This window comes from Manacus vitellinus, unplaced genomic scaffold (genome assembly GCF_001715985.3).
Source record: "Manacus vitellinus isolate BGI_N305 unplaced genomic scaffold, ASM171598v3 scaffold_6_pilon, whole genome shotgun sequence".
Lineage (NCBI taxonomy): Eukaryota > Metazoa > Chordata > Aves > Passeriformes > Pipridae > Manacus > Manacus vitellinus.
The window spans coordinates 9,777,075-9,802,263 of record NW_021940750.1 but is presented as its reverse complement, the minus strand read 5'-3'; the positions used below and the strand labels follow the sequence as shown (position 1 = coordinate 9,802,263).

Below are 25,189 nucleotides of genomic sequence, written 5' to 3'. Positions count from 1 at the left end.
TTATGCAGACTGAATGGGCATCCTTCCTGAAAGCAGTTCTTCTCAATATAAGGTTATCTAGGTGTATATTCAGGGCTCTTGAAGTAAAACAGAAGGTATTAAGATAACAGTTGTCACCAATTAGACTTCATCTCTGGTAAATCAACTTTTGATACCTACAGATTTAAAATTAATAAGAATACATATTTAAGTGTGATCATATGAACCTGGGTTTTCTGACCACTCTTGGTAGCATGACAGCTGTGCTTGGAAAGCCAGAGTTGCTTGTGCTTCATACATGCTTTACATCGTGGTAAAGCCTATAATACCATGAATGCAACTTGCTGAAAGACCTTTGAGGCAGTCAGGAGTTTAAATTTCATAAGTAATAGTGCCTTTTTTGTCTCTGTAAAACTACAGATTTGCGAAATTGGAAGTCCTGGAGACTTGTTAAATCAGTGATCTCTGACTCCTAATTTTCAGTATTGCTTCAATGAGAAGTGCAAGGTAGCTAGATCAGTGCTAATCTGAAGTTACAGAAAGAAACAGGACTCCAAGTTCTGACGTGTCAGTCCAGATTGCATTATCTTAGCCCTGTTCCTCTTCACGACTGTGTGGTCATCTATGCAGTCTGTAATCATTGCACTTTTCCATATTTTCCTTCCAAGATAGAGATAGAATCTAGAAATGTCAATATTCCATTGTTGTCTAGAAAAAGAAGTCCATAATACATTTGTGAAACATGTGATTCCCCTCTGTTGCTTTAATTTAAAAAAGATTTTCTCACAGTGGAAATTTTTATAAAAATAATCTCATGAACACTCTTAAATCTTTGTTATTAATGTAATTCCTCCTAATCTTCATTTACTTGACCCCATATTGCCCAGAAAATTTCAGTTAAAAATACTCTGTTCTCTAGAACCTGTAATTTTCAAAATAATAAATACAACTCAAAGGACCTAAAATGTAAAATGTTCTCAGAACTTCTATAACCTTAGTCATGCTGAAACTGAAGAACCGAATCTTAAATCATCTTTATTTCTCCCATTCTTAATTCATAATGTCATCATTTGTTTTGGTTCATCTTTTACCATTTGTATTGTCCATCTTAACAGCTGCTGATGGCCCGGGAGATCGATTCATCATAGGGGAATCCCAGGCCGGTGAGCAGGTGAGCACAATTTCTTTTTTCTTACTTTTTTGTGTATTTTTCTGCTGTAAGATTTTGCTTTGTCTTTTTATAAGTGTTCCTAGTGCTCCAAAATTCAGTATTCTTGGATGTGGCGTGAACTAGGACACAGCTGTACCGACCCTCCTGCTATGTGCCTTGGGACATGATTTCAGAAAGTGAGGTAGTACAGTTATGTAAGGAACTAACAAGGATATCCCAAAATACTTCAGAGCATTGTGCTGACATGTCTGATAGGAGTGCATAGAATAATGGTCTGCCCTAGTACAATGTTTGGGGACATAAGATTTCTAGTGGCTGAACTATTCATAAACAAAGAAAAGCCTAATATAACCTCTTCTTGCTGACAGATTTTTAAAGGGTGTCAGCCCAATAACTGTTTCCATAAGATGCTTGCATGTTCCACACTGATACCTGCAAAATGAAGTGTAAAAATTTAGCATGAAGTTTTTAAAGATAAATAATGATCAGAACAATCTTGAGGAAGCCTGGCAGCAGCCTTGTTTGAGACTGGTTTGAGAAGAGTGTTTGTGCACCTTAGCAGATGTGTGGATTGATTTTAAGAGCAAGTTGAGGCAGGACCCATTTGTAACCTGCTGTGCTCTACGAATATACATATATAGACGCAATTTGTAATTTACTCTCAAACTCAAGACTACATTTCATGAAATTCCTGTATTAATACTGGGGTAATAGGAAAAAAGTCAGTTATGTTCAACCACTGTTATTCTGTCAATTTAATCCTACCTGCCACCTTCTGTTTAGGAAAGCAGAAGTTAATCTAAAATATTTCTCCAGCTATTTCAAGTCCCCGTTTATAATTCTGTGTGTTGTATGTGAAATGATGGAGAAAGAGGAAAAGTAGAAGGCAAAACAAAGGATTGATTGGTTTTAATGAGGATTTTAGTGTGTCCATTTTGACTTCTAAACAAAAAAAATCCAAGTAGAATTGACGTATTTCAAAAGTTGTGTCAGGTTTTAGAAGTATTACCAGTTGCAGGATTATTCAAATTTTTTTAAATGGAGCTGAACTGCCTCTAAATGTGTAACAGACTTTTAATTTGGCTAATCATGACAGATACAGAGAACTGTGAAAATTATTTTTGCTTTAAGTCCCATCCATCATCATGAATTATACTTTGGTATAACAGACACCTTCTCAATACTGATATTCATGTGAATTTGGATTAATGAATCTGTAGTACAAAATATGTAAAAACTACTTTAAATACTTAAAAAAAAAGGGGGCAAACTAATGAATTCAGAATTTTTTTAACCTGCCTTGTATTTTTAGCCTTTCTTGACTGCATTTTCAAGCAGTCCAGAAACCCTTTCTATGGACACTATAAAATAGCAAGAAGCAGCAGAGCAACCCGCTGAATTATCACTCCTCTCATTATTCCCCTGTCATCAATATTATCATTTTACTAGTTAAATACCACAGCACAGTGTTGCTTGAAAGCAGTACTGTTGAAGCTGTCTCTAGTGGGGAGGACTGCCCATTAGAGGTCTAAAGTGTTTCAGTATCCTAATCAGTTGAGCAGGTTTGTACAAAAGATAAAAGGGCAAATGGGAACTTGCTTCCCTCCTAGAAAGTTTAAGAGCTCACAAATGTCTCTCTACAGGGACAGTCTGTCCTCCCAGATTACTGGGAATAGGAAGCCTCTCTGGCAAGGAACAAAAATTGGGTGGGAGGAGGCATGCAGAGAGAGTGTATTTCTGGAAATACCAGTGGCAAGTTAGAAAAACAAGGCTGTTGACCTCTGAATAATTGGTCAAAGTTTTTTTCTTGGGCCAACGCATCTTCAGGTTCATCTCCTTCCCAAGAAATTATTTATAGCCTTGGAAGGCTCCTCGGTCTCATTTCACCCTTCAGCCACTGTCAGCAGCAACATTCTGCCTTTCATGTTACAGACCAATTAACAGAATGATTCACAGCAGGGAGTTCAAAATAGTTTTAGGTTTGGCTCCTCCTGTAGGGAAAAAGGTTATGTAAGTACTAAGTAGAAATGAAGAAAATGGGACTGAGAATTGCCAGGAGGCCATATAGCCAAGTTGGACATTTCTGTATCGATTTTTAAATTATGTACTATTTTCTGAATTCCATTTCCAGGTGATCATGTTCATGTCAACAACCATTTTTTATTTTGTATCGAGGAAAACTTTCAGACACTATCCTGCTTTGGGAAGGTTAGGGCACACTTGAGATGACTAGTGATGAGCCATCCACATAGCCTTTGAAACAGATGGGGAAGATTGGTTTTCTTCCTATAGACTTACATAGTCAGAGCATAACATTTCCTGCAAGACTTTCTAAAGATGTTTGTAAGAGGCACTGTGACTAGCCAGTTACAATACAGGATGAAAAACAGACATTTTCCCTGGTTCCACCGACTTGGGCGTTTTTACAGAAAGGAGCATGGCTCATTGTAAATCACACAGGAGAGGTGTAATCGTGTGTAAGAGAAAATGCCTGAGATGGGGGCTGTGCTCAGTAGATTATCTCTGGGTTTTACTCAGTGACTAAAATTGAGTAGATTATCACTGATGAAGGCAAAGGGCAGAAACCAGTATTACCCTATTCCATGTAAAAGCGAGATCTCAAAGGCCTTTAAAAGAGCTTCTGTGAAATTGTTGTATATTAATTTCTAAGAAGCAATCATTTCTTTATCTTCATAGTCTCTAGCACAGAAGAACACAGCCCTGGAGATTCACACGCAAATCTGATGGTTGAATTTTGTTCATAAAGTTAATCTGATCAAATTCCCAGAGGACAAAAAGGAAATTAAATATATAAGCAACATAACCAATTCTAACAGCAATTGTTATTGTATCATAAATTTGTTTAAATGTATCACATCATTGCATCTCAAAAAGTTAACTCATCTAATAGTAAACTCCGAAAACACAGTTAGTTACAGCACATTTTATCACCATAGGCACTGATTTGTGGCAGTCAGTGTAGACATTTTATATTCTTTGTGGTGCTTTTTAAATGGGAGACATTTTTTATGTAATACATTGTTCCTCTGAAATTTGTCACCAAAGTCAGCAATACTTAGTTCAAAACAATATAACATATTTGTAATAAATCTTTAGATTGTATCTACAAAAATATACAGAAGAGCTCCCATAATCCAAGGCATAAGCTTTGCGTTTTGCAACATTTCTTTTCATAAAAATCAAAATAACACACTAGACAACATTATTTTCCCTTTTAAGCAGCCTCAGCATAAATGGTAGTATCTGCTATCCATCCACAGCTCCTTGCATAGTCTGTGGTGGGAAATAAATACTATTTTTAAAAAGTAGTATTTTTATGTCATCTGGTTTGGATATCTACTTTAGGATAGCATGAATCTTGCCCTAAAAACACACTAACCATGACATATGGCAAGTGTGATTTTTTTTTAAATTTATTTTAGCATTTGGTTTATGTTCTTGAAGGATGTTAGATTTACATTGCCTGTAGAAAAGGGTCAAGATTCAATCAGCTCCAGGCTCAGTTGTTTCTTGGGATACATAGGTCACTGTGAACTGTGGTAAGCCAGGTACAGACCATTCCCAACCCCTTCCTAGGGCTTCTGTCCCAATAAGTAGTCTTTGATATACACACATTTCTAAGTAATACCTTTCAGAGACTATGACAGTGCTAAAGTGGAGTAGAAAAACGGGCAAGGCAAACAGCTTTATGCAGCTGAAGTGTTGGCCAGTGGTCTAGAGTTTGCAGGTGTCAACAGCCTCCTGTCAAAAGCCATGGAGTAAAGGACTACTGGGCAGGACAGGTAACAGTGCTTGGGCAGTACTGCCTGCAGGCCTGTGGGTTGCTGTCAAATATGTGCTAATCACAGTTTGAGAAGGCCTGGATGTATTCCAATGCTGCATATGGAGTATAGAGTCAATCTGCACATGAATTATATGTGTGACACATACAGAATATGTTGCTTTGATCACGGCTGTGTAGATATGTGTGTAGCACATGTTCACTAATAACAGTAAAGCTTAAATAAGTCAGGCTTACTTACAGTGCCATGGGGAACCAGCAGTACCATCATCATATCAGCTTCTTTAAATGCATTTTTTTAGAAATTTTTCTTTTAGTTATTTATTTATTAAGTAGTTATTGTCAAATTACAGTTTTACTCTGGATTTTTAAAAGTGTATGTTAAAATAGTCTGCCTGGTGAGAAATATTATTAAAAACAAGTCATTTGTTTTATCATGTTGTTCTGATATTTTTCTATTCTTTGTATTGCCTCTGCTGAAATTTTTTAATGTTCTGTGACTTCATGTAATTGTAGAACATTATCAATTTTATGCTCTGCTAAACTGACCCTGACAAAGATAGATATTCTCTGTGAACTAGTATTGAGCTGTCTCTCAGTGTGAAGAAATCTGCTTAAAAATGAAGCAACTGGTTACATTACTATGCTTATAAACTGTTGGTTTTCCATATACAGTGTGCTGGTAAAACAAAACAGACCAAAAATCCAACCAAACCAAAGCACATAAATTTCAACCCTGGGGACTAGACTACTCTACAAAACATATATATTCACAGAGAATTACTAGATTTTTGCACATCTAAGTTTCGAGGAGGAATCTAAGCGCTAAATTTCTAAGCCAGTTTTTTTTCTGAGCCAATCAGAGTATCAGTCTCTTGCTTCTTCTGAAAGTTATTCTTGTGATAGAAATCTAAGGGGAAAAAACTGAAACCACCTAATATGTCACCACATAAATAAAGCCAGATGTGAAGCAAAGACCTAATGATCTTTAAATACATTGGAGTTTATTATACCTGTTGATATCACTTGCAGCATAGCAAGAGTCATGCTGCAAGTGAGAATTCTAGTCTTTCAGATTATTTGCATAGAAGTCAAGTGGTTTGAAAGTGTTCTTTTCAGAAGTAGATTAGTTTCTGGTTTTTTGTTTTTCAGCCAACACAGACTGTGATGCCTGGTCAGGTAATGCGCGTTACAACCGGTGCTCCAATTCCATGCGGTGCTGATGCAGTGGTGCAAGTGGAAGATACAGAGCTCATCAGGGAATCAGATGATGTGAGTCACAAGTTAAAAACCACATTTTTCTTTTGTGTTCAGCAGAAAATGGCTCATGATACAATCCTGTAAATATGAAAGATTGTTCTACAGAAAAGCTCTTCAATCATCTCAGAAGTTTGAGGATTTTTACATGGGTTCCTAGTGGCAATTCTCACTTTTTCAGGCTGTGATAACAGTGTCACAGACCTACCCGTTCTGACTGATTTTTCATCAAAAAAATGCTGACACCAAAACACTTGGGAGCATGATTTGAGTGAAAGGTAAATGCCTTCTGGAGATCCATGACTACAGTCCAATTTGAGTGCCTCCTGCATTCACATTTTAAAATACAGAGTAGTGGCAACCTCACCAAGCAAGAAGGGGAGAAGTTTTCTTAAATTACATATTGATCCCAGAATAATACATTGAAATATTACAGTGCAGCATTACTGCTGATGTAATTAAGCTGAATATGATTTTCTGTGGGAAAGTGAACTGTTTTAAGTTCTGCAAAATCCATGGGATGACTTCATTTCTTTTAAACTATGTTATGAAGATAATTCTGTATTATCAGAATTGATCTTATTTCAACAAAGGTGAATTTGGTGGATTTGGGAGAATGTCTTGTACGCATACCTTCCAAGGCATCCAAGGGGTTTTCTTATGAAACAGGGGAAGTAAGTGCCTCCCAAATTTTTTTAAACCACAACTAATTTTTTTAAATAGGTCTTTGTGCTCCTTTAAAATGAGAAAATTGCTAAATTTAAGACCTCTGGAAATGGAGGAAAATCTTCAGGAAGGGGGTAAGGTGCATAAGCCCCCAGAATGTAAACTTAACTCTGTTTGACTTGAACAGATTTTCCAGCATACCTGTAAATCATATTAGTGCACTACCTTACAGATGCTGCAAAATACCACAGAAAAAATATGTAGTACTAGTTCTGTATGCACAGTTGTCTTAACAAAGGAAATTGTGCTTTTTATGAAACACAGGAGATCTCTATAAACACCTTAATTGCAAAGAGTCCGTCTTGGACTTCCTTTGTGTTCAGAGAATTCTTTCTGAATCATTACTTTCACTTACCCAGCTGTGATTTCAGGGTACCATCATCACATTTGCTGCCCTCTGAGAGATTTTAAGGCAAGAAGATACGTCTCTTATTGATACAACTTCCAAGTTCAGTTTTGGAATGAACTATGTGTATGGTTCTCTGCTCAAATCAGTCTTTGCTCTTCTGCTGCTGTTCTGACAAGGTGTTCCATTTCACCATAGCTCTGCTGTCTTTTGATTGCAGCCGGGCTAAAGCAGATGAATTCTAGTGTTCAGAGCTGATGAAGACAGCAAAAACTGAAACATACTCTCATGATCCTTTCTCATGCCTTATTACTATAAATGTATGGTATATATGTATAGTATAAATATAATATATATCTAATGAACTCAGCAAGCTGTCTAGGCTGTCCTTCCTGTCAGAGAAATGATTGAGTCAGTCCTGCTCTGAGGTTACAGATGTGTATGTATAGATTATATCATCCTGTAAAGTACACCATTGCCTTCACTTATCACTTATTCCATTAGCCTTAGTGAGCAAGTTTTTTGTGGCCATTGCCCACCTCATCATGAGAGGACTATCACATTGCAGAGCAACATATATGATAACCTGGTATTTTCTCCTTCTTTGGACATCTCTGTCCTGCCTTCCACTTCTTCTGTACGTATTCTCCTCTGCATGTGAGAACAGGTTATCTGGCTACGTGCTTAAACTCTGAATTTTTTCTCGAATGGTCAGCCACTTTCAACTTCTTTTTTCTGCCTCTAAGTGTGAGGTAGAATTCTTCAGTTTCAGCTTGTCTTTGAATATGCCACTCTGCTAATCCTGCTCATAATAATTAGTACAGTTTAATTAATATGTTATTTTTTTCTCTCCCTTTTCACGTCTGGGTGGCTACACCAAGAATATTTTTCTTTTTAGTGTTAAGAACTCCTTCAGGGCTGGGATTTAACTGAAATTAAATCTCTAATATTTAAAAAATGTTCTTATGAAAAGAGATTATTTTTAAAAGGAACTCACTCCTTGACTTCTGGTTGTGGTACCAGTACTTAAATTTCATAGCAAGCATTCCCCAAATGACTGTAGAAGTCATAGGCTTGAAAGGAATTACAGTTATCCGTCAGGAAGAAAAATTCTCATCAGCTTGCCAAATGCACAATAATTGAGAAACATATCTATGTCCTTTTCATTTTGAGTTTTTATGTCACCTTGTAGGAGAAAGGAGTCCAGTGTGATCAACCAAAAAAAGACCAAGCATCACATATGGATGCTGACTGTTAACAACCATCAGAACAAACCACTCAGACATAGTTCAAAATATATTAATACACAGCAAGAAGAAAGCTGCCTGACACACACCAAATGAACAATGTTCTCAGCAAAATGCCATACCTCTCTACAAGCCCTATCTTTAGCCACCTTGAGTTGTCTCATATTCCTTAAGGATTCTCAGATATCCATCAGTTCCATAAGTAACAGTCTCTGCACGTCAACATGTTGTCCACAGTTACACTTTCCATGGTACTTTTCAAACCTGGGATTACTGAATTCCTCAGAAGCCTTTATTTTCTTTTTTCCCCTAATCAAGGAGTCCTAAATAGGACCTTTTATATTACTCAAATGTATCATTGGCTCTCCTCTTGATTCCCTTAAAATCTTCCTATCTATCTTTAAATGTTATCAAAGATATGGAAATTTCAAATCTTCATGACTGGACAACCATTCCAGAGTGTCATAGAAATAAAATCATTATTGGACTAACCATTGCCCCAAATTTTTATCGCGAGCTTTTACAGCCTCAGATGGCAATAAGGGGGATAAAAGGCCATCCTGGGCACCAGCACCCCATTTTGAACACTCAGAGCCAAAAATCATCTCTTCTCTTATCCAAGAAGAGCAGGTTTAAAGAAACAGAATTTACAATAAAAGCATATTTTGAAAATATTGGGATAAAGTAAGAATTTTTTTAATTAGTAATTTTCTGGTTTTTAGGGGTTTAAATTTTCACAGTAGGTAAACAGAATCACAATCTATATTAAAAGATTTATTAACTTTAACTTTGGGTCCTTAAGTTTAAAGTTTGAACTCAGAAAATGCTGGCCAGTCCCAGTGTCCTATACAACACTACTGTTCCTGTAGAAATTCTAAATGACCCTGACGTGCTTAGTTTATCTTGTAATATTAGTGTCTGATTTATAACTCTGAGGTATTTAAATACGAAGCACTACATGATAACGTAAAAACAAAATCTGTTTAGATTTAGTGCTACTGACAGGCTGGCACTATCTCAAAGCTGAGTGTATATATCATCAACCCACTTGCAGGGCTTAAAATTAAATATTAACAATATAGGTCATATACCATTTATTGGTATTGAATGAATCACCAGACCATTGACATTCTGAAGAAGTAAATGCATCAGACTTTTCAGACCACTGTCTCTGGTTCACAGTAAATAAATAAGATGAATAAGCCTCTTTCTGATTTGTACAAGGCTCTCAAATAGGAGTTTCCACTACAGGAATCTACATGAAAATCCTGAAAGAGCTAAATCATTTAGCTTCTTCCCACCTTTCTGCTAACATAGTGACCTATTGTCTATCAGACTAATGGTCTTTTTGAAGTATCATCTTCGAAATTGTTCAACCAGATCAAGTTGGCTGAGAGGAGTAGAAAGAATCCACTCAGTATACCAAATCACCAGACATAGAATGTAGAGTAGGAAAGATATATAAACACAAGTATAGGAAGCTAAAACTACATATTCAGTGCTGGCCCTTCCATGGTGAGCTCATTAAAGAGAGAATTTCTTATAATGCTGTTCAGTTTTAGCATACACTGTATTACAGTCTTGACAGACAAATCAGGAGAGCAATATGATGCTTAAACCATAAAGTCTCAGTGTAATGAGTGCTTTAAGGTGTGTAGACTTGTGAGAAATTAAACATTAATCTTCTTTGAATAGCTCAGCTGACTCTATTTGATGTCCTTGTCTTTGTAGGGCACTGAAGAACTAGAGGTTCGAATCCTGGTGCAAGCTCGACCAGGCCAAGATATCAGGTCTGTATTTGTAAACAATAAAATATCTCTGTAAGGAATAGAAGGGCTATTGATTTTTAAGGTCATTTTCTAATGAGTAGTACAGATATTTTGACAATCTGACTAATGGACATCCATGGACACTCCTCACCTGGAGCAAGACCAATCAAGGAAAGATACTTTGAATCTCATTCTGTTTCTGTTTCATGTTTTTTTTTCTGTGCTATGATTTTCAGACCTATAGGACATGACATTAAAAGAGGTGAATGTGTGCTGGCTAAAGGAACCCACATGGGTCCATCTGAGATTGGTCTCTTAGCAACTGTTGGAGTAACCGAAGTAGAAGTTAACAAGTTTCCAGTGGTTGCAGTAATGTCAACAGGGAATGAGGTAAAAAAAGTTTGTTTAGAATTATGGTCTGAAATACTATGTCTTCTTTGGGACAGTGTTTTGGATAGTGACTTCCACCCTATTCCCAAACAAACTCACTTTTTGAACTGCAATTCGTGCTGACATGAGATACTTCTGTGGGGGATCAACCCATGATCAGCTGCTTGTGTTTTCTCCCTCAAAGGCTCTCTCACAGGTCTCACCCACTATCTTTGCCAAAATTTTGATAATGTATCCAACCATCTGCCAGCTGCTTTCCTCCTGCCAGCAAGGGAAAACCAGTGGAGTAGTCAGGGTTTTAATTCATACTGCCAGTCATGACTGAAGAGTAGTTTCTTTTGAGCAGCACTCCTCTGTAGCTGTAGTGCAAATGGCAGATAACCTGTCTTTGAAAACTGAATAGTACTACCAAATGCCTTGCTGTAGTATTGTGCCTTAATATTTTTTCTGATAGTAGCTGAAATTCAGACTCTCTCCTGTTGATAGAACTCCAGACCAGCTTTCTAATTGGTTTGTCTTAACTACATCAGAAAAATCAGGTTCAAGATTAACTTAATTTACTACTTTTACATATGTTGTGTGTTGACCCAGGCCAGCAACTGTGCCTGCTCAATCCTTCCCGCAGCAGGGCAGAGAAAGAATAGAAGAGCAAAACTAAAATAACATGTGGGTTGAGATAAAGTCAGCTTGAAGTTTAAAGACAGCATGAAGTTTTGACTGTCCTTTGAGACAAACTTTTGGAAATACAGACGCAAACATTAAGTCAATAGCTGTATTCTCATACAGCTGGAATATATTGAATTTTGAAAGATTTTGAAAACTTCTAATATATTGAATTTTGTCATCTGACCGTGTCCTTACAACTTCCACAACCCCAGTGAAGGTGACTTCTAGGTACTGTGGGTGGCTGAAGCCAGCTTTGCTGGGACAGAATCTTGTCGGATTTTGTAGCATAGACAGGGTGTGGCATGCAGGAAACGTATGGCTAACTAAAGAATGAATCCACAGAGCTACAAAGATTAGAGATGAGTTGATGATTTACTGATTAGTAACTTCTGTATGATTGTAGATTCTTATATGTCATTAAAGAGTCCTTTACCTTGTGGACATTCTCTTTTGTTTCATGTTAAAAAAGATCCTGCACAGTGGGTTTCTTAAACATTCTGTGAAAGTCTGCACAGAAACAGAGCTGCTAGCCAAAGCATAAAATTTAGCCTTACTCCACCTGGGTATTCTTACCTGACTACCTGATGTTATGGCTGTAATTTTGACAGATACATTCTTATTAGTTGTATTATTGTTTATCTCCTGTCAATATTGTATCATTCTTCTATATCCTACAAAAGAGTTCCTAATATATATATAAAACATATGTTTACATATGTATGTTTTGTAGTTTAGCTTCCAAAATACATGACACATGTAAGGCAATTGCTATGATACCATCTTGAGAGAAAGTTTTTCGTCCAAAACAGTAATTGATATAAGAACTAAGCTTTAAGCTTCTGTCTGTTAATGCAGATTGTTGTATTTAAAAAACGTATTGGTAAGTAGACAATTAACTCCAAAATTTCCTTTAATACCTTTAAATCTAATTAGCAACATCAATGAGGTTCCTTTAAAACTATTTAAAGAGAAGCAATAACTTGGAAATTTGTTTTGTTTTGTTTTGATTGCTAATGTTTGAGATTAGAAGCCAGGTATTCATAACGAGAAAGAAGGTTTTGCAGACATGAACTGATAGGAAGGAAAGAAACAACATGGATGATTGGGCTAAACAAGTACTTTACATATTAATTATTATTAATTTAAATTCACTAAATCACTTTATACATGCATTTTATGATATGTGTCTAAAAGTATCCTGTCCAATCTGAAAAAGAAAATTCTCACTTCTGTAAAAGCACAGTATTCCAAGGAGATTGACTAAGACTGTTTCTGGTTTTATAGCTACTGAATCCTGAAGATGACCTCTTACCAGGAAAGATTCGGGACAGTAACCGTTCAACTCTCCTAGCTACAATCCAAGAACATGGCTATCCAACAATCAACTTGGGAATTGTGGGTGATAAGTAAGTACCACATGTTAGTAAAGATGTCACTTCATGTTCATGCGATGCACTTTATGGCATCCATGGAAAAAAGGAATACCAGAGAAAATGTCACTCATTGCTAGTGTCACAGTGGTATGACAGGGCACATCTTGGAGTAGGTATTTCACCCTTTTTGTTAGAGAAATAAGAAAGTCTTTTCTAATATTAAGACAAATCACTTGAAGAAGTTTTTATTTAATGTTGTTTATTTTGTTTTGCCTTCTGTTTGTTGACACAGATATCTATTACTGCTGCAAATTGAATTTATTGCCGCAGTATCATTCCAAGCACTGTACTTAATACACATAAGATGAGACGATTCTACAGCAGCTATGCTTTTTTTTCTGATCCAATAAACGGAGAAGGAAAGTTTGTCTCCGAGTTTATTTTCCATGCCAAAATTAACTTAGAGTATAAAATTTTGTCAGATTCTGAGTAATTGTGTTTTCAGGAAGGCCCCACTGCTGCATGTTGCTCGACATTTCCAGAAATACATGGAAGAATTTAAAAGGAGCTTTTTTAAAAAAAAAAAAGTTACTGGTCTCTTTACTTTGATAGCCACAGAGTAGCACCCTACTGATCTGTCTTTCTATTCATCTGACAGTGATTGCTCCTTGTTTCCCAGTGGTAGTGAAGTCCTATCTTGAGAGTTCTAGGATAAGTGATTGAAGTGTTCAGTTTTTAGTCCTTTGCAAGACTCTGCAGTGCCTGCCATCCATGACTTGAGTTTCTCGGCATAACATATTTCCTCAATCTGTTAGCCCTAGAGGCTTTGAACAGGCTTTCTTGTTTCTCAATTTGGGTATCAAACCAACTGACAGACTTGGTCTGATAGGGAGTTTTTCAGGTTGTCCTTCTGGGTAGTTAAAAATGAAAAAAAAAAGAAGGGAGATAGTGAATTGCAGCACCCACATTTCACAGTGATTGATGACAAAGTCCCAACCAGGAAGACAAGGTTACTGCAAGGGAGCAGGTCATTTCAAAACCAGTCTTTCCTCATGCAGTATTCATTCCAAAACATCACTAGCTTGACAGAAGGTATATGAATGAGCCAACCACTGCATGGTTTTACAGTAGTTTAACCAACCTGTCTGGTGGCTGCAGGAAATACAAGTGTATTTGAGGTATTCATACAGGAATGTGATAAACAGCAACTGGCAACTGTTGTTGTGATCTTAGGGAAAGCAAACCCTTCTGGATACTCTCACTATATCCAGGCATCATTTTTGCTTTTCTGGCCTAGCAGAATATCATTGCTGTTCCAAAGAGCAATAAATACCAAAAACCTGCTGCCCATGAATGCTTCCAGTTTCAGGTGGGAATTTCATACAGAGTCTAAACTTGTGAGACTGCTCTTTCCAGCAATGGTATCTAAATGTCCTGGATCTCTAGAGTGTTTTCTATATTGTAAGGACCATTTTAAACTTTAAAACATAGGTAGTGAAGTTTTCAAATAAAACTATTATATATGGATTCTAGATTTGCATAGCTGAGGAAAAAAAAAAAAAAACACACGAAAAGGCTCTCAGCTCCTGAGAGTTATCTCCATGTAAAAGATAAAAGAAGGACTGTCAGCAAAATACTGTAGGTGGAACTTTTTACCACCTGCAGGACCAAAAGTAACAGCTACTGTTACGAATATTATCATCAATGACGACTTACATACTGTCATTAATAATGTGTTATTCCAATGGAAAAGATGCTTTCCCTGGTAGTCCCCTCTGGAACAATAAGAGTGTGAACTTGTTTGTTCTTTATGGCCTTGTCGTAATCACATAGTCTCAACTTTGCTATAAAGTCAACACTATCAAATGGAGATTTTAACTTAAGGTCGTTGTGCAAAACTGTGGCTAGGTACTCCATTGCCTGCAGAAATTTTTTCTATGACCTCCTAGGCATGGAGCGTCTTTGAAGATAAATAATCTTGAAAGCTCTCAGTAAATTTTAGAATCATTGAATCATTTAGGTTGGAAAAGACCTTTCAGGTCATCAAGTCCAACCCAGCACTGACAAGTCCACCACTAAACCATATCCCAAAGTGCATATCCCATCTGTACATCTTTAAATACCACCAGGGATGGAAATTCCATCACTTCCCTGGGCACCCTGTCCCAATGCTTAATAATCCTTTTGATGAAGATATTTTTCTAATATCCAATCTAAGCCTCCCCTGGTGCAACTTGAGGCAACTTCCTCTCATCCTGTTGCAAGTTACTTAGAGAAGAGACTGACCCCCACCTGGCCACAGCCTCCTTTCAGGTAGTTGTAGAGAGCAGTAAAGCTCCCCTGAGCCTCCTTTTCTCCAGGCTAAATAACCCCAGCTCCCTCAGCTGCTTCTCATAGGAGTTGTCCTCCAGACCGTTCACCAGCTTTAGAATGTCTTTCTTGTAGTGAAATTTAAGGCCCAAGAGAAATTTTTTACTTTTCTGACTTTTTACAAATATGTTTTGTGACCCTTTTTCACTTGTCAGATGCTAGCTGGAAACCTGACAGCAATCATGTATATCAGTCAAAAGCAGAGTCTGCAGCTTTGCTTTCAGTTATGGAAGAAGTTGATGCTTTTGAATCCTCACTATTAAGATGATCTCTGAGTCTTGAGATAGTATTACATTGGCAAAGGTAGTAAGAGTTCTTTTTAAACTTTTGGTTTCATGGTTTTTTTAGTTTTATGCTTCCAGAGTCACTTCTCCAGAGGTAGCTACTTTAGCTCATGGAATAGAAATAATGAGCCTCCAATTGTAGAGCGCTTTTGTACTTGGCAGTAAGTTTTGAAAGTACTGTTGACCTAGCCAAAAGTCTTCTGCACCTGATACCAGGATTTAGTCTTAAAAGTCTTCTGCTTAAAAGTTCTTCTACACTCACATGCCCAATCCATATATTTACAGCTAAATGCATCTGCATTTCTGTTTCAGTTGAAAGGAAGATCTGATTCTGTAAATTAGTTTGGTAAGAAGTATGCCATTATTTCATTACATAATAAAGCTACTTAACAGAACATTGCCCATATGGATATTTCAGTATTTATCTTTTGCACTAACATGACTGATTTGATGGAGTACCATGGCACTTGAACAAATGCAATAGACTTACAGAGAGATGTTACAAAGGGTAAAATTTTGACACTTTAGTTAACATGTTTGTAGGAAAGATGAACAAGCCTTCAGTGTCTGTTTTATGGTTTACTGAAGTTAAACCATAGATTATGTGTGTTTGTGTGTACTCATGTATATGTGCATTTTGTATGTATAAAATGTATCCAGAAATTGAAAAATAGAAAGATTTTATATGCCTGCAATGCCTGCGGTACCTACAGGTGCAGTAAAAATACTGGCAAACATATTTTTCCAAAGGAAAAATTAAAAAGTTGTAGTTTCTTTTTTTAAATGTATCCTGGTAATGTATTTCTTCCTTCCCATACTTTAGATTTAAAGTGGTTTTTTCCTATTTCTTTTTTTTTATGAATACTGTTCATATTTGCAGATCTAATATTCAAGCATGAAAATTGTTTTAGAGTAATATTTGCAAAGACAAACTTAAGGGTCAGTATTCTTATATGTCATTTCAGCATATGAATCACTCAGAGGTGGTTAGGTAGAAAAATAGCTTTTCCAGCTGCTTCAAAGCCCAGGATTATGATACATGTAAACACATTCCAAGAGGGAATGTGAAAGGATAGGGAAGCACACAGAATGTCTGTGGGTTTCTGAAGAGTTGTTAGAAACATTTTACAAATACTTTTGCATATTAATCATATGTGAAGTTACATTTTGCACTGACCATTCGAATGTCACCTAGCCTACAGGTGTATTTTCATTTGAAACCAATATTTTATTTCTTTTGGGAGCATTTTAATGGTTTCTGTCGTTGTTTGCTTCTGTTCTCATAAATTGTATATATGACTCAACATTCAAAAATTAAAAACAGCAATTCCAAAACACATAGATAAAGTTTAGAATTGAAATCCTAGAAGAAAGCAGTAGGAAAAAAGAACGGACGTGGAAATGCAATACATGAAATTATGTCTGGCTAGAAACCAAGATTCTCTCTCTTGTGTTCTTAGCAAGTAAAACAAAGCTGTTTGAAAAGCATACATCTCTGAGTAGAAATGGAAGATATATCCATTTCTAGAACTACTCCAAGCACAAGAAACAAATGCAAAACCAAGAAAAGGAAGAACCATTCTGCTGTTCTTCTTACTGTTGTGTCTTACATTTTTGTCTGAATCTCAGAATACTTGTTAAAAATTAAAAAAAAACGACTGGCCAGTTAAAACTCGTATTCCAATGTACTTTTGAGTGTTGCCTCCTAATAACAAGATCAAGTTAAAAAGGCTTTTAATTTAATTTCTTTTGCTTATAGTCTATGAAATTATTTGGGTTTTTTAAAATCCATTGATAAAAACAAGACTTTGATCTGATCTGTAGAAGTCTAATTATCAGGATATTTTTGTGTCTGATTATTTCATTTGTGTTGTTCTTTTTATCCACTGTTTGTTTAAAGTGCATAGTTTAGCCCTAGAAAAATCTGCTCTGGGCCTCTATTCTAGAAAGTCATCTTCCATTTTGATGGCTTTTCTTCTGTGAGAGACTCTCTTATTAAACTTGCTAAAGAATTTTGATTGCATATGTAATGAATTCAATTTCCTCTCTTTTTACTTTTGTTTACATGAGTGCATTTCCCCCTTCTCTGTGTTCATCCCCCTATTTTCTAATTCCCTTATCATTTTCTCAGAGACATGTATAACATTAGCTGCTTCCAGCTGCATTTTCATTTGTGATTTCACAGTGAAGAGAGAAAGAATCTCTTTCTCCTTAGGAGAAAAATTTAGGAAATTCACATTATCTGCTCACTTGCTTTAAAAATTTATGCAAATAGTTACTAAATCATATGAGATAAATCCTAAAAGCCTATGAGAGCTTTTCTACATTAGAAGTGTTTAGTCTTTATTTATATACCTCCTCTTTTTGACATATTGTTTGACAAAGAGCTTTTAAATGACAGGTACACCAGTTCAACATCACCCTTGCTATTGTGACAGCATTAGTCTATAATATCTCTAAAATAAAGGCTTTGAAAGAGTCCTTTCATATTTTGGAAGGGATACTGAGATCTCATTCAAGGGTTTAGTCTGCTTGAATTTTATGTTTGCCTTCCAAAAAAAAGGTTTAAATCTTTTGTACTTGTGTGGGTTGCATGTAATTACCAGTATTATAATTCTGATGGAACATCTGGAGTGGAGGGAGAAAAGCAGGGAAACTGCTCCAACACCAGAATTTCTCGTGCAATATCAGCCTGACATATATCATCATATGAGTTAGAATATGAGTTACAGGCAGAATTCAGGCACAGAATCCTAGCCTCTCCCTGCACCAGTTTAGTGCCCAGCTTGGGTGCAATCAAATATACTGTGAACAAAAGTAGTAGTAGTAGTATCATCTTAAAAATGACTGCAAGAAAACGCTTGTTAGAGAAAAGGCCTTAAATTAAATCTCACAATATTAGTTTTTGCTAAAGCGACTTCAGCTCTAGATCTGCTCGCAGAATGATGGTGTTATAAAGTGTGACCATAGACTAATGAACACAGGGACACAGGGTAATGGTTTGCAGGTGATTCAGATGTGGAGATCGTCTCCTTCATTGTGCCCTGTCAAGAATATTCTCCTTTTCAAGCAGAATGTTTAATATCTGTCACAACAACTCTTGGTAATCATTAGGGAAAACTTCAAGTAAGTTGTCTTATTGACAAGTCATCTCATCTAATGTATATATTCCAGAAACACAAAGAAACATCTGAGCCAAAACAGAGGTGAAAAAAGAACTTGCAAAACAGGGCAGTGAAAGTCCCAGGGAATCTTCTGTACTAGTAGGAAGCTACGTAGTGTGACAGGTTATAAAATTTCATGTTGTAGAAATGGCAGTTGCAAAGCTAATGCACAACACTGTGTCATTTTCTTAACTGTCTTCAACACAAGCATGGACTTCTTCCTGAATTAGTATTTATAGAATTGCAGCCCAGTAGTAGAATATGACGCTAAACAGCAAATAGTAAAGAGGACAGAATACTATGAAAATCCTGTCTTTGAAAACAGAGGGAATCTGTTTGTTGGAGGGAAAGAAAACTTACTGTGGCCTATTTTAGAGGCATATGTTAATTATTTTAAATATACTTGGAGACATAAGTTCTCCTCATAAGTTCTGTTTTCAAGAGAGCTTCAGCTTCTAGAGGCCAAAATACCATTTGCTTAAATGACTTTCTTATTTGGGTTTGGGAATTTGGGAATTTGGGTTTCCAAGTCACTGAGAAATTTCTGAGGATTGAAATTTTACTACTAATACCCTAGAAGAAAATAACTAAAACTAGTAAAGGCAGTAGATACAGAACAATCATAGAAGTGATGAACGTTGAAGATGCGTCACTGTGTCAATGATAGGAATCACTTAGAAAACTGGTTTAAGTATATTGTTAATACAGCCAAGTATGAATTCATATATGTAGGACTGAAGAATGTAAGTAAAATTTACAGGATGGAGGATTATGTCCTGAGAAGTAAAGATTTAGGAAAAGATTTGAGAATCATTGAAATACAAATTCTAACATATATATAAAGAGCTGTCTCCTATAGAATTAGAAGGTTGTTTTTGACCTTACCTGTGTATTCCCAAGACAAGAACCATTGAATTTCTTACATGCTTGAAAGATGGACTGTGTACTCCAAAGTATTAGAACTCAGGCTGTTTAGTTCAACAAGATATTCTTACAAGATGACTTGATTACATTCCAATAATACTGAGCCACATGGAGAATAAACTGAATAAAGTTTCTATTTCAGCAGCAATGCCTATATATTCAAGTTAGACTAATTTAGACTGTAAGTAAAGAATGATTTTAACAAGAATAGTAATTAGGAAACTGTATCAAATGCTTTGGTAGATACTCATTTCAAAGTGAGATTGGATATATATTTACAGTTCAAACAGAAGCAAGTTCAGGAAGGTTCTCAGACTATCCTAAATAAAAGCCGTTAAAAAATGAAAATTAATTCCCCTGGTTGCAAGTAATCTCTTAAGTCTTATTTCAGAAAATTAAGTTAATTTTCATGTTATAGTAATGGACAATATGTAGAAGCACAAACTCAGAAGACCAGTGCCAGCAGAAATAACACAAGAGAGCTGGAAAAAGGTTTGGATTTTTGAAACTGCTGTTGATAAGTAGTAGTTGAGGAGTAAACCAGAAGGTGGGATTGTTTGTGAAACTTGAAAATCTTTTCTGTGTCACTTCCTGACACAGTGACCCTATTTTGAGAAATAAAGATTGCCTTTGTTCTCTGGCAATGAACAGAGGAACAAATGAGGGACTGAAGCCATTTTAGGAAATGTCTATCTTGGGAAACCTGTCCGAAAGAAATAGATATCTAAACTTATAACCTGAATAGTTTTAATATTTTTCCATGACTTCCAAGCAACATTAGTATGTATCTGATCTCACAGATGCTTTCTGAGATGACATATGAGAAGAAGCTTGGCAGGGATTTACAAGGTGATAAAAGAGGATTTTAGATTTCACGTTAGCAGTGACCCTGTGCACGTGTAACAGTATAACAATAGTGCAGGGGCACTGACCCACTGTTATCCTCTCATTCTCCAGTCAGACAGGACCTCTGTGTGCCCAGAAGTGATCTTTGAAATGCCAGACTGAAGCTGCTCTGTGCAGGAACAGCCGAGTCTGGGCTGGGAACTGGGAAGGAATGTTGACTTTGTTGTTAATAGTCCAGACAGCTGATAAGAAAAACAGATTCAAGAGTTGCACAATGATGATTCATGACATGGTCCATTTCAAGCTTTAATATCGTATTTTAGTTTTTTAAAAAAGGTATGTCTATGTATCTTCACGTCAAATGAAGATTTTTTTTATATGTTACATTTCATTGTCTTACATTTAAGAATATAAAAACATAGATTTCTATTAATTTTATATTTCTGTTACAAAGTGCACTATCTAAAAATAGTTTTTTCACAGTAAAAGTGACTTGGAGGAAAGATATGTAAAAGGTAATGCTGCCTTCATAAAATGGGAATTCATAGCAAAACATTAATTGTTTAACATAAGGTCATGATAGGAGTAACTTTCTCAGTTTTGGACATTTTTTCTGATCCTGCCTCTTGCAAAAGGGTTGCTGGGTATGAAGCTTCTCATGAATGAAGTGGCATCTTTATTGACTATGGAGTTATAAAATTAGGATAAATAGCTCTTTCCCCCTTGTAGTCAAGAAGGTGACAGTTATTATGCCTTGAGACCTATTTCCTGAATAAGAAGCTAAAAGTGTGAGTAAAAATGTTTCAGTGGGGCCCATCTCCAAATATTTTCCCATTATCTGTGATCCTCCTTCCAAAATGTCAAGTTGTTTAACACTTCATTTTGTGTTGTTTGGAAGTAAAAAGTAAAGAAGTTTCTCCATAGACTCTGCAAGGAAAAATGAACTATGCATTGTTGGCATGCCCATTTGAGCCTAAATCCTTCCTTAACTTCACTTTTCAATCCTTATGAGAAGCCTGTCCAAACTGTAATAGAGATATGTTCCCATGCAATCCCTTTCTCTCCCATTGGCTGGTCTTGCAAAGAGGAAGCATTTCCCATGGTGGATTTTGAATATTCAGAGCCACCAAGGGGGACACAGCTGGGCACAGAGCTTCCCTTTGACCCCAGGAGACTCTCTCCTTCCCTGGCTCTTTATTATACCCCTTCTGCTTCCTTTACCCTCAGGAAGCCAGATGTTTTTAAAGAAGAAGGGACACAGAGCTTCCAGAACACTGCGGAGACAGGCCTACCAGATTGGTGAGCACTGTTTTTAAAACACTTGGGACGTTGAGGCACATGCATGCTCACAGACAGGCTCAACTGGGTGTCTGTCAGTGCAGAGCTTGGAGCATGGATTCTACCAATGGTTGCCATACAGAAGCAAATGGTGTTTTATTCTGTCCATTAAGTAACACTGCCTTGTCAGTTAAGTTCTTATGCACCAGTGCACTGTAGTCTTACATGGCTCCATGATATTGAAAAATTTTAACTTCTGTTAGTACCAAGAATGTTTACATTACTCGTCAGTAGCAGCAAACATCTTTATCCACCAAGACTTTTCCCTTCTAAAAATAGAGCAAATTAGGAAAAAAGCTGTTTGAAGGTAGTAGTGGAGTACAACTCCAGGGAAGTCACTGTAATGACTCTTCAGTCATAGCAAGAGTTGGACTTCAACGATCCTTGTGGGTCCCTTCCAACTCAGGATATTTTGTGATTCTATGATACTCAGACTTGGTTTTCCACTACTAAAGCAGGCTAACTGGAATATTCATGAAATCTCTAAACTATCCACTATGCATTTTTTCCAAAATACATGTACAATTATATAACACGTCTTATTTAGGGAGATGGTTAATAATATAGATTAATTTACAGAACTTGCCCTCTAACACAGACAGGCCAAAGGGGCAGGAGTGATAACAGAGGAAAAGTAAACCACCTGTTATTTCCTCCATTAATAAACAGAAAAAAAATAGTTTCTACAGTTTCATTCTTGTAGGAATTAAAAATAGGTAGAAAAGTAATGAAAATCCTATAGAAGGCTAGTGCCTGAAAATTTAGACATGAGGATCCTCACTGGGGTAAGTGGACCTATTTTTATAACAAGGTCGGAAGACTGGCTTATAGCTTAACGTTCACTTTGCATGCTGTAAAAACAAGTTTCTGTTCTCGTTACTGAATCCATCTGCCATATCCTTAGCTCTCAAAAAACTGGTTCTTGTTTAACAATTGGTTGTTCACACTGAAGCCAGGTGTTAAATAAATCTAGGGTTTCCTCATGAAATTGACTAGAGATCAACCCACTGGAATCTTTTGCTATACTCTACACATCCCAAAAAACTTAATTGCAATTCATTTACAAGAACCTGTAGTCTTTAAAACATTTTAGATTAATGTGAAGAACATGATACAGACTGTCTGCGTTATCTGAAATTGCTTAGAAGCTGGAATTTACCAGCAGGTGACCAACTTGAAATTTCTCATGCAAGTCAATTCACAGATCATTGGTAGCAGCCTGAAACATTAAGTGAGCCTTCTGGCTCTTCTAAGCAGTGCTAGGGCAAGCATCAATCAAAAACAGACCCTAAAATAAACCTTGCTACCCAAAGCATGAGCAATAAGAAAATGCTTCGGCTCCCAAAGCACAAAAAGATGCAATGGGCATTTTCTTACACTAAAAACATCTTTGTACTTTAAGGAATAGAGTCCAGTATTGTACAGACAAATGAAATTTCCTTCCATTGATTAACAGCTGTCAAAAAATTACAGAATCGCAGAATCAATTAGGTTGGAAAAGACCTCTAGGATCATCCAACCTATCACGGAACATCACCATGTCAACTAGACCTTGGCACTAAGTGCAACATCTAGTCTTTCCTTAAACATGTCCAGGGACAGTGACTCCACCAGCTCCCTGGGCAGCCCATTCCAATATCTAATCATTGTTTCTGTGAAGAATTTCTTCCTAATGTCCAACCTGAACCTCCCCTGGTGCAGCTTAAGACAATGTCCTCTTGTCTTGTTACTGGTTGCCTGATCTCCACCTGGCTACAACCTCCTTTCAGGTAGTTGTAGAGAGTGATAGGGCTCCCCTGAGCCTCCTTCTCTCCAGGCTAAAGAACCGGAGCTTCCTCAGCCACTCCTCATAGGGCCTGTGCCCCAGTCCCTTCACCAGCTCCATTGCCCTTTTCTGGACACACACCAGCACCTCAATGTCCTTCTTGTAGTGAGGGGCCCAGAACTGAGCACAGGACTCGAGGCATGGCCTCAGACAATCACTGCCCTGGTCCTGCTGGCCACACTATTGCTGATACAGGCCATGATGCCATTGGCCTTCTTGGCCACCTGGGCACACTGCTGGCTCATGTTGACCAACACTCCCAGGTCCTTTTCTGCTGGGCCACTTTCCAGCCAATCTGGAAGCCTGTAGCACTGCATGGGGCTATTGTGACCAGTTGAGTTGCTGGTCTCAAACAGGCTAAGTTTCTCAGTTCCTTCTCTTCACTAATTTCTAATACTGTAGTTTACTCTTCTTGGGAAACTTGTATATTTCAATAAACAAAAATCAATGTCATTATTTCATTTCACATTTTCTAAAAAATAGCTGTTTGTTTTAGGACACAGCTGATGACAGGGAATTTTAAAAGGTCTTTTTATATTGTCTCTGACCTGTGGCTTCCAAGTCATTTTTCTCCTGGAGACAGACATTTTTTCATGTGGCTAAGTTATGGTTGTGTAAAAGGTAGAGCTTTCTAAAGAAAGCCTTCATTTTGAGGCATTGCTTTTAGGGACTCCATTTCTACCTGTCATAGAGACATCTATATTGTAGTCCAATAGCAGTTACACCAGTTTACATGGGGGATGAAGTTTCTTAAAATTCATTTCAAATATATTTAAAATTTAAAATTTACTCTTACTTAAAACTGAGGCTAAGTTAAAATGAAAAGGTAAGAAATTACATGGCAACAATACCATTTTACCATATGTCAGATTTGGCAATAAATTTGGCATAAAGCAATACTATTTGCTTTACATAAATGGCTGGCACTAATTACATCCATCACATAATTTTAACTTCAGTTATTTCAGTCTCCCGGCTGCTCTAACTAGGACATCAGTATAAGCCAACTCTCATATTTCATGAGTGAAATAATTGGAGAACCACAGTTACCCTTCAGACTGAGCAGTGCACTGACATGTCTTTGGCATTGATTATTGTATTGTGTGGTGTAATCTTCAGTCATATTGTTACAACCCAGCTACAACTGTTGAATATTTTCCATTCCAAAAGTGCAAACTTTTCAATGAATCCATATTGATTTACTTCCTTTGTAAGAAGGAAGATAAAATAAAAATCTTTATCAGTGTAGTCCCATCCAATTTATTGGAAAAACTAATGGATTTCTGGTAAGTATAGTGATAAGTCCTTGTCATTGTCCTCAGACAGTAAAATAGCCAGAGATAATTTTTTAATTAGTAGAAACCAGCAGTTCTCAGGCTGCTTCTTACATTTAGAGGACACACACACTATCCTGGATTTAGGGTGAATAAAGTGCTCATGGGTTAGTACGACAGCACAGCACCTGAAGACAACTGTTATCAAAGCTTTGGTCCTGTTCTTTCAGCACTGATGGAAGAATTCGCTACAGTTCAAAAGCAAATGCTTGCAGATGAATATACACAAGTAGCAGACAAGAATGTGATACAGGACCCTTCATGTAGGAATGTGCTCCATAGTACATAAAACCTAGGTTCTACAGCATGAGACTTTTTCCTGTAGCATTCCCATGGCTATCTCTTTTTTTGATCTCCCTGGTCTTTTGTCATTCTGGC

General features: G+C 36.8%; 1 protein-coding gene across 2 annotated transcripts in view; it reads left to right on the top strand.

Moving 5' to 3' along the window:
* The window catches only part of GPHN (gephyrin), a 287,967-nt gene that overhangs the window by 245,248 nt on the left and 17,530 nt on the right, over positions 1-25,189 (top strand). For both annotated transcript variants that reach the window (XM_018082606.2, XM_029964123.1), the window contains 5 exons: positions 1,095-1,150; positions 6,105-6,224; positions 10,260-10,318; positions 10,534-10,687; positions 12,638-12,759. In XM_018082606.2, the coding sequence (XP_017938095.2) occupies positions 1,095-1,150; positions 6,105-6,224; positions 10,260-10,318; positions 10,534-10,687; positions 12,638-12,759 (511 nt within the window). The remainder of the gene's footprint in view (positions 1-1,094; positions 1,151-6,104; positions 6,225-10,259; positions 10,319-10,533; positions 10,688-12,637; positions 12,760-25,189) is intronic.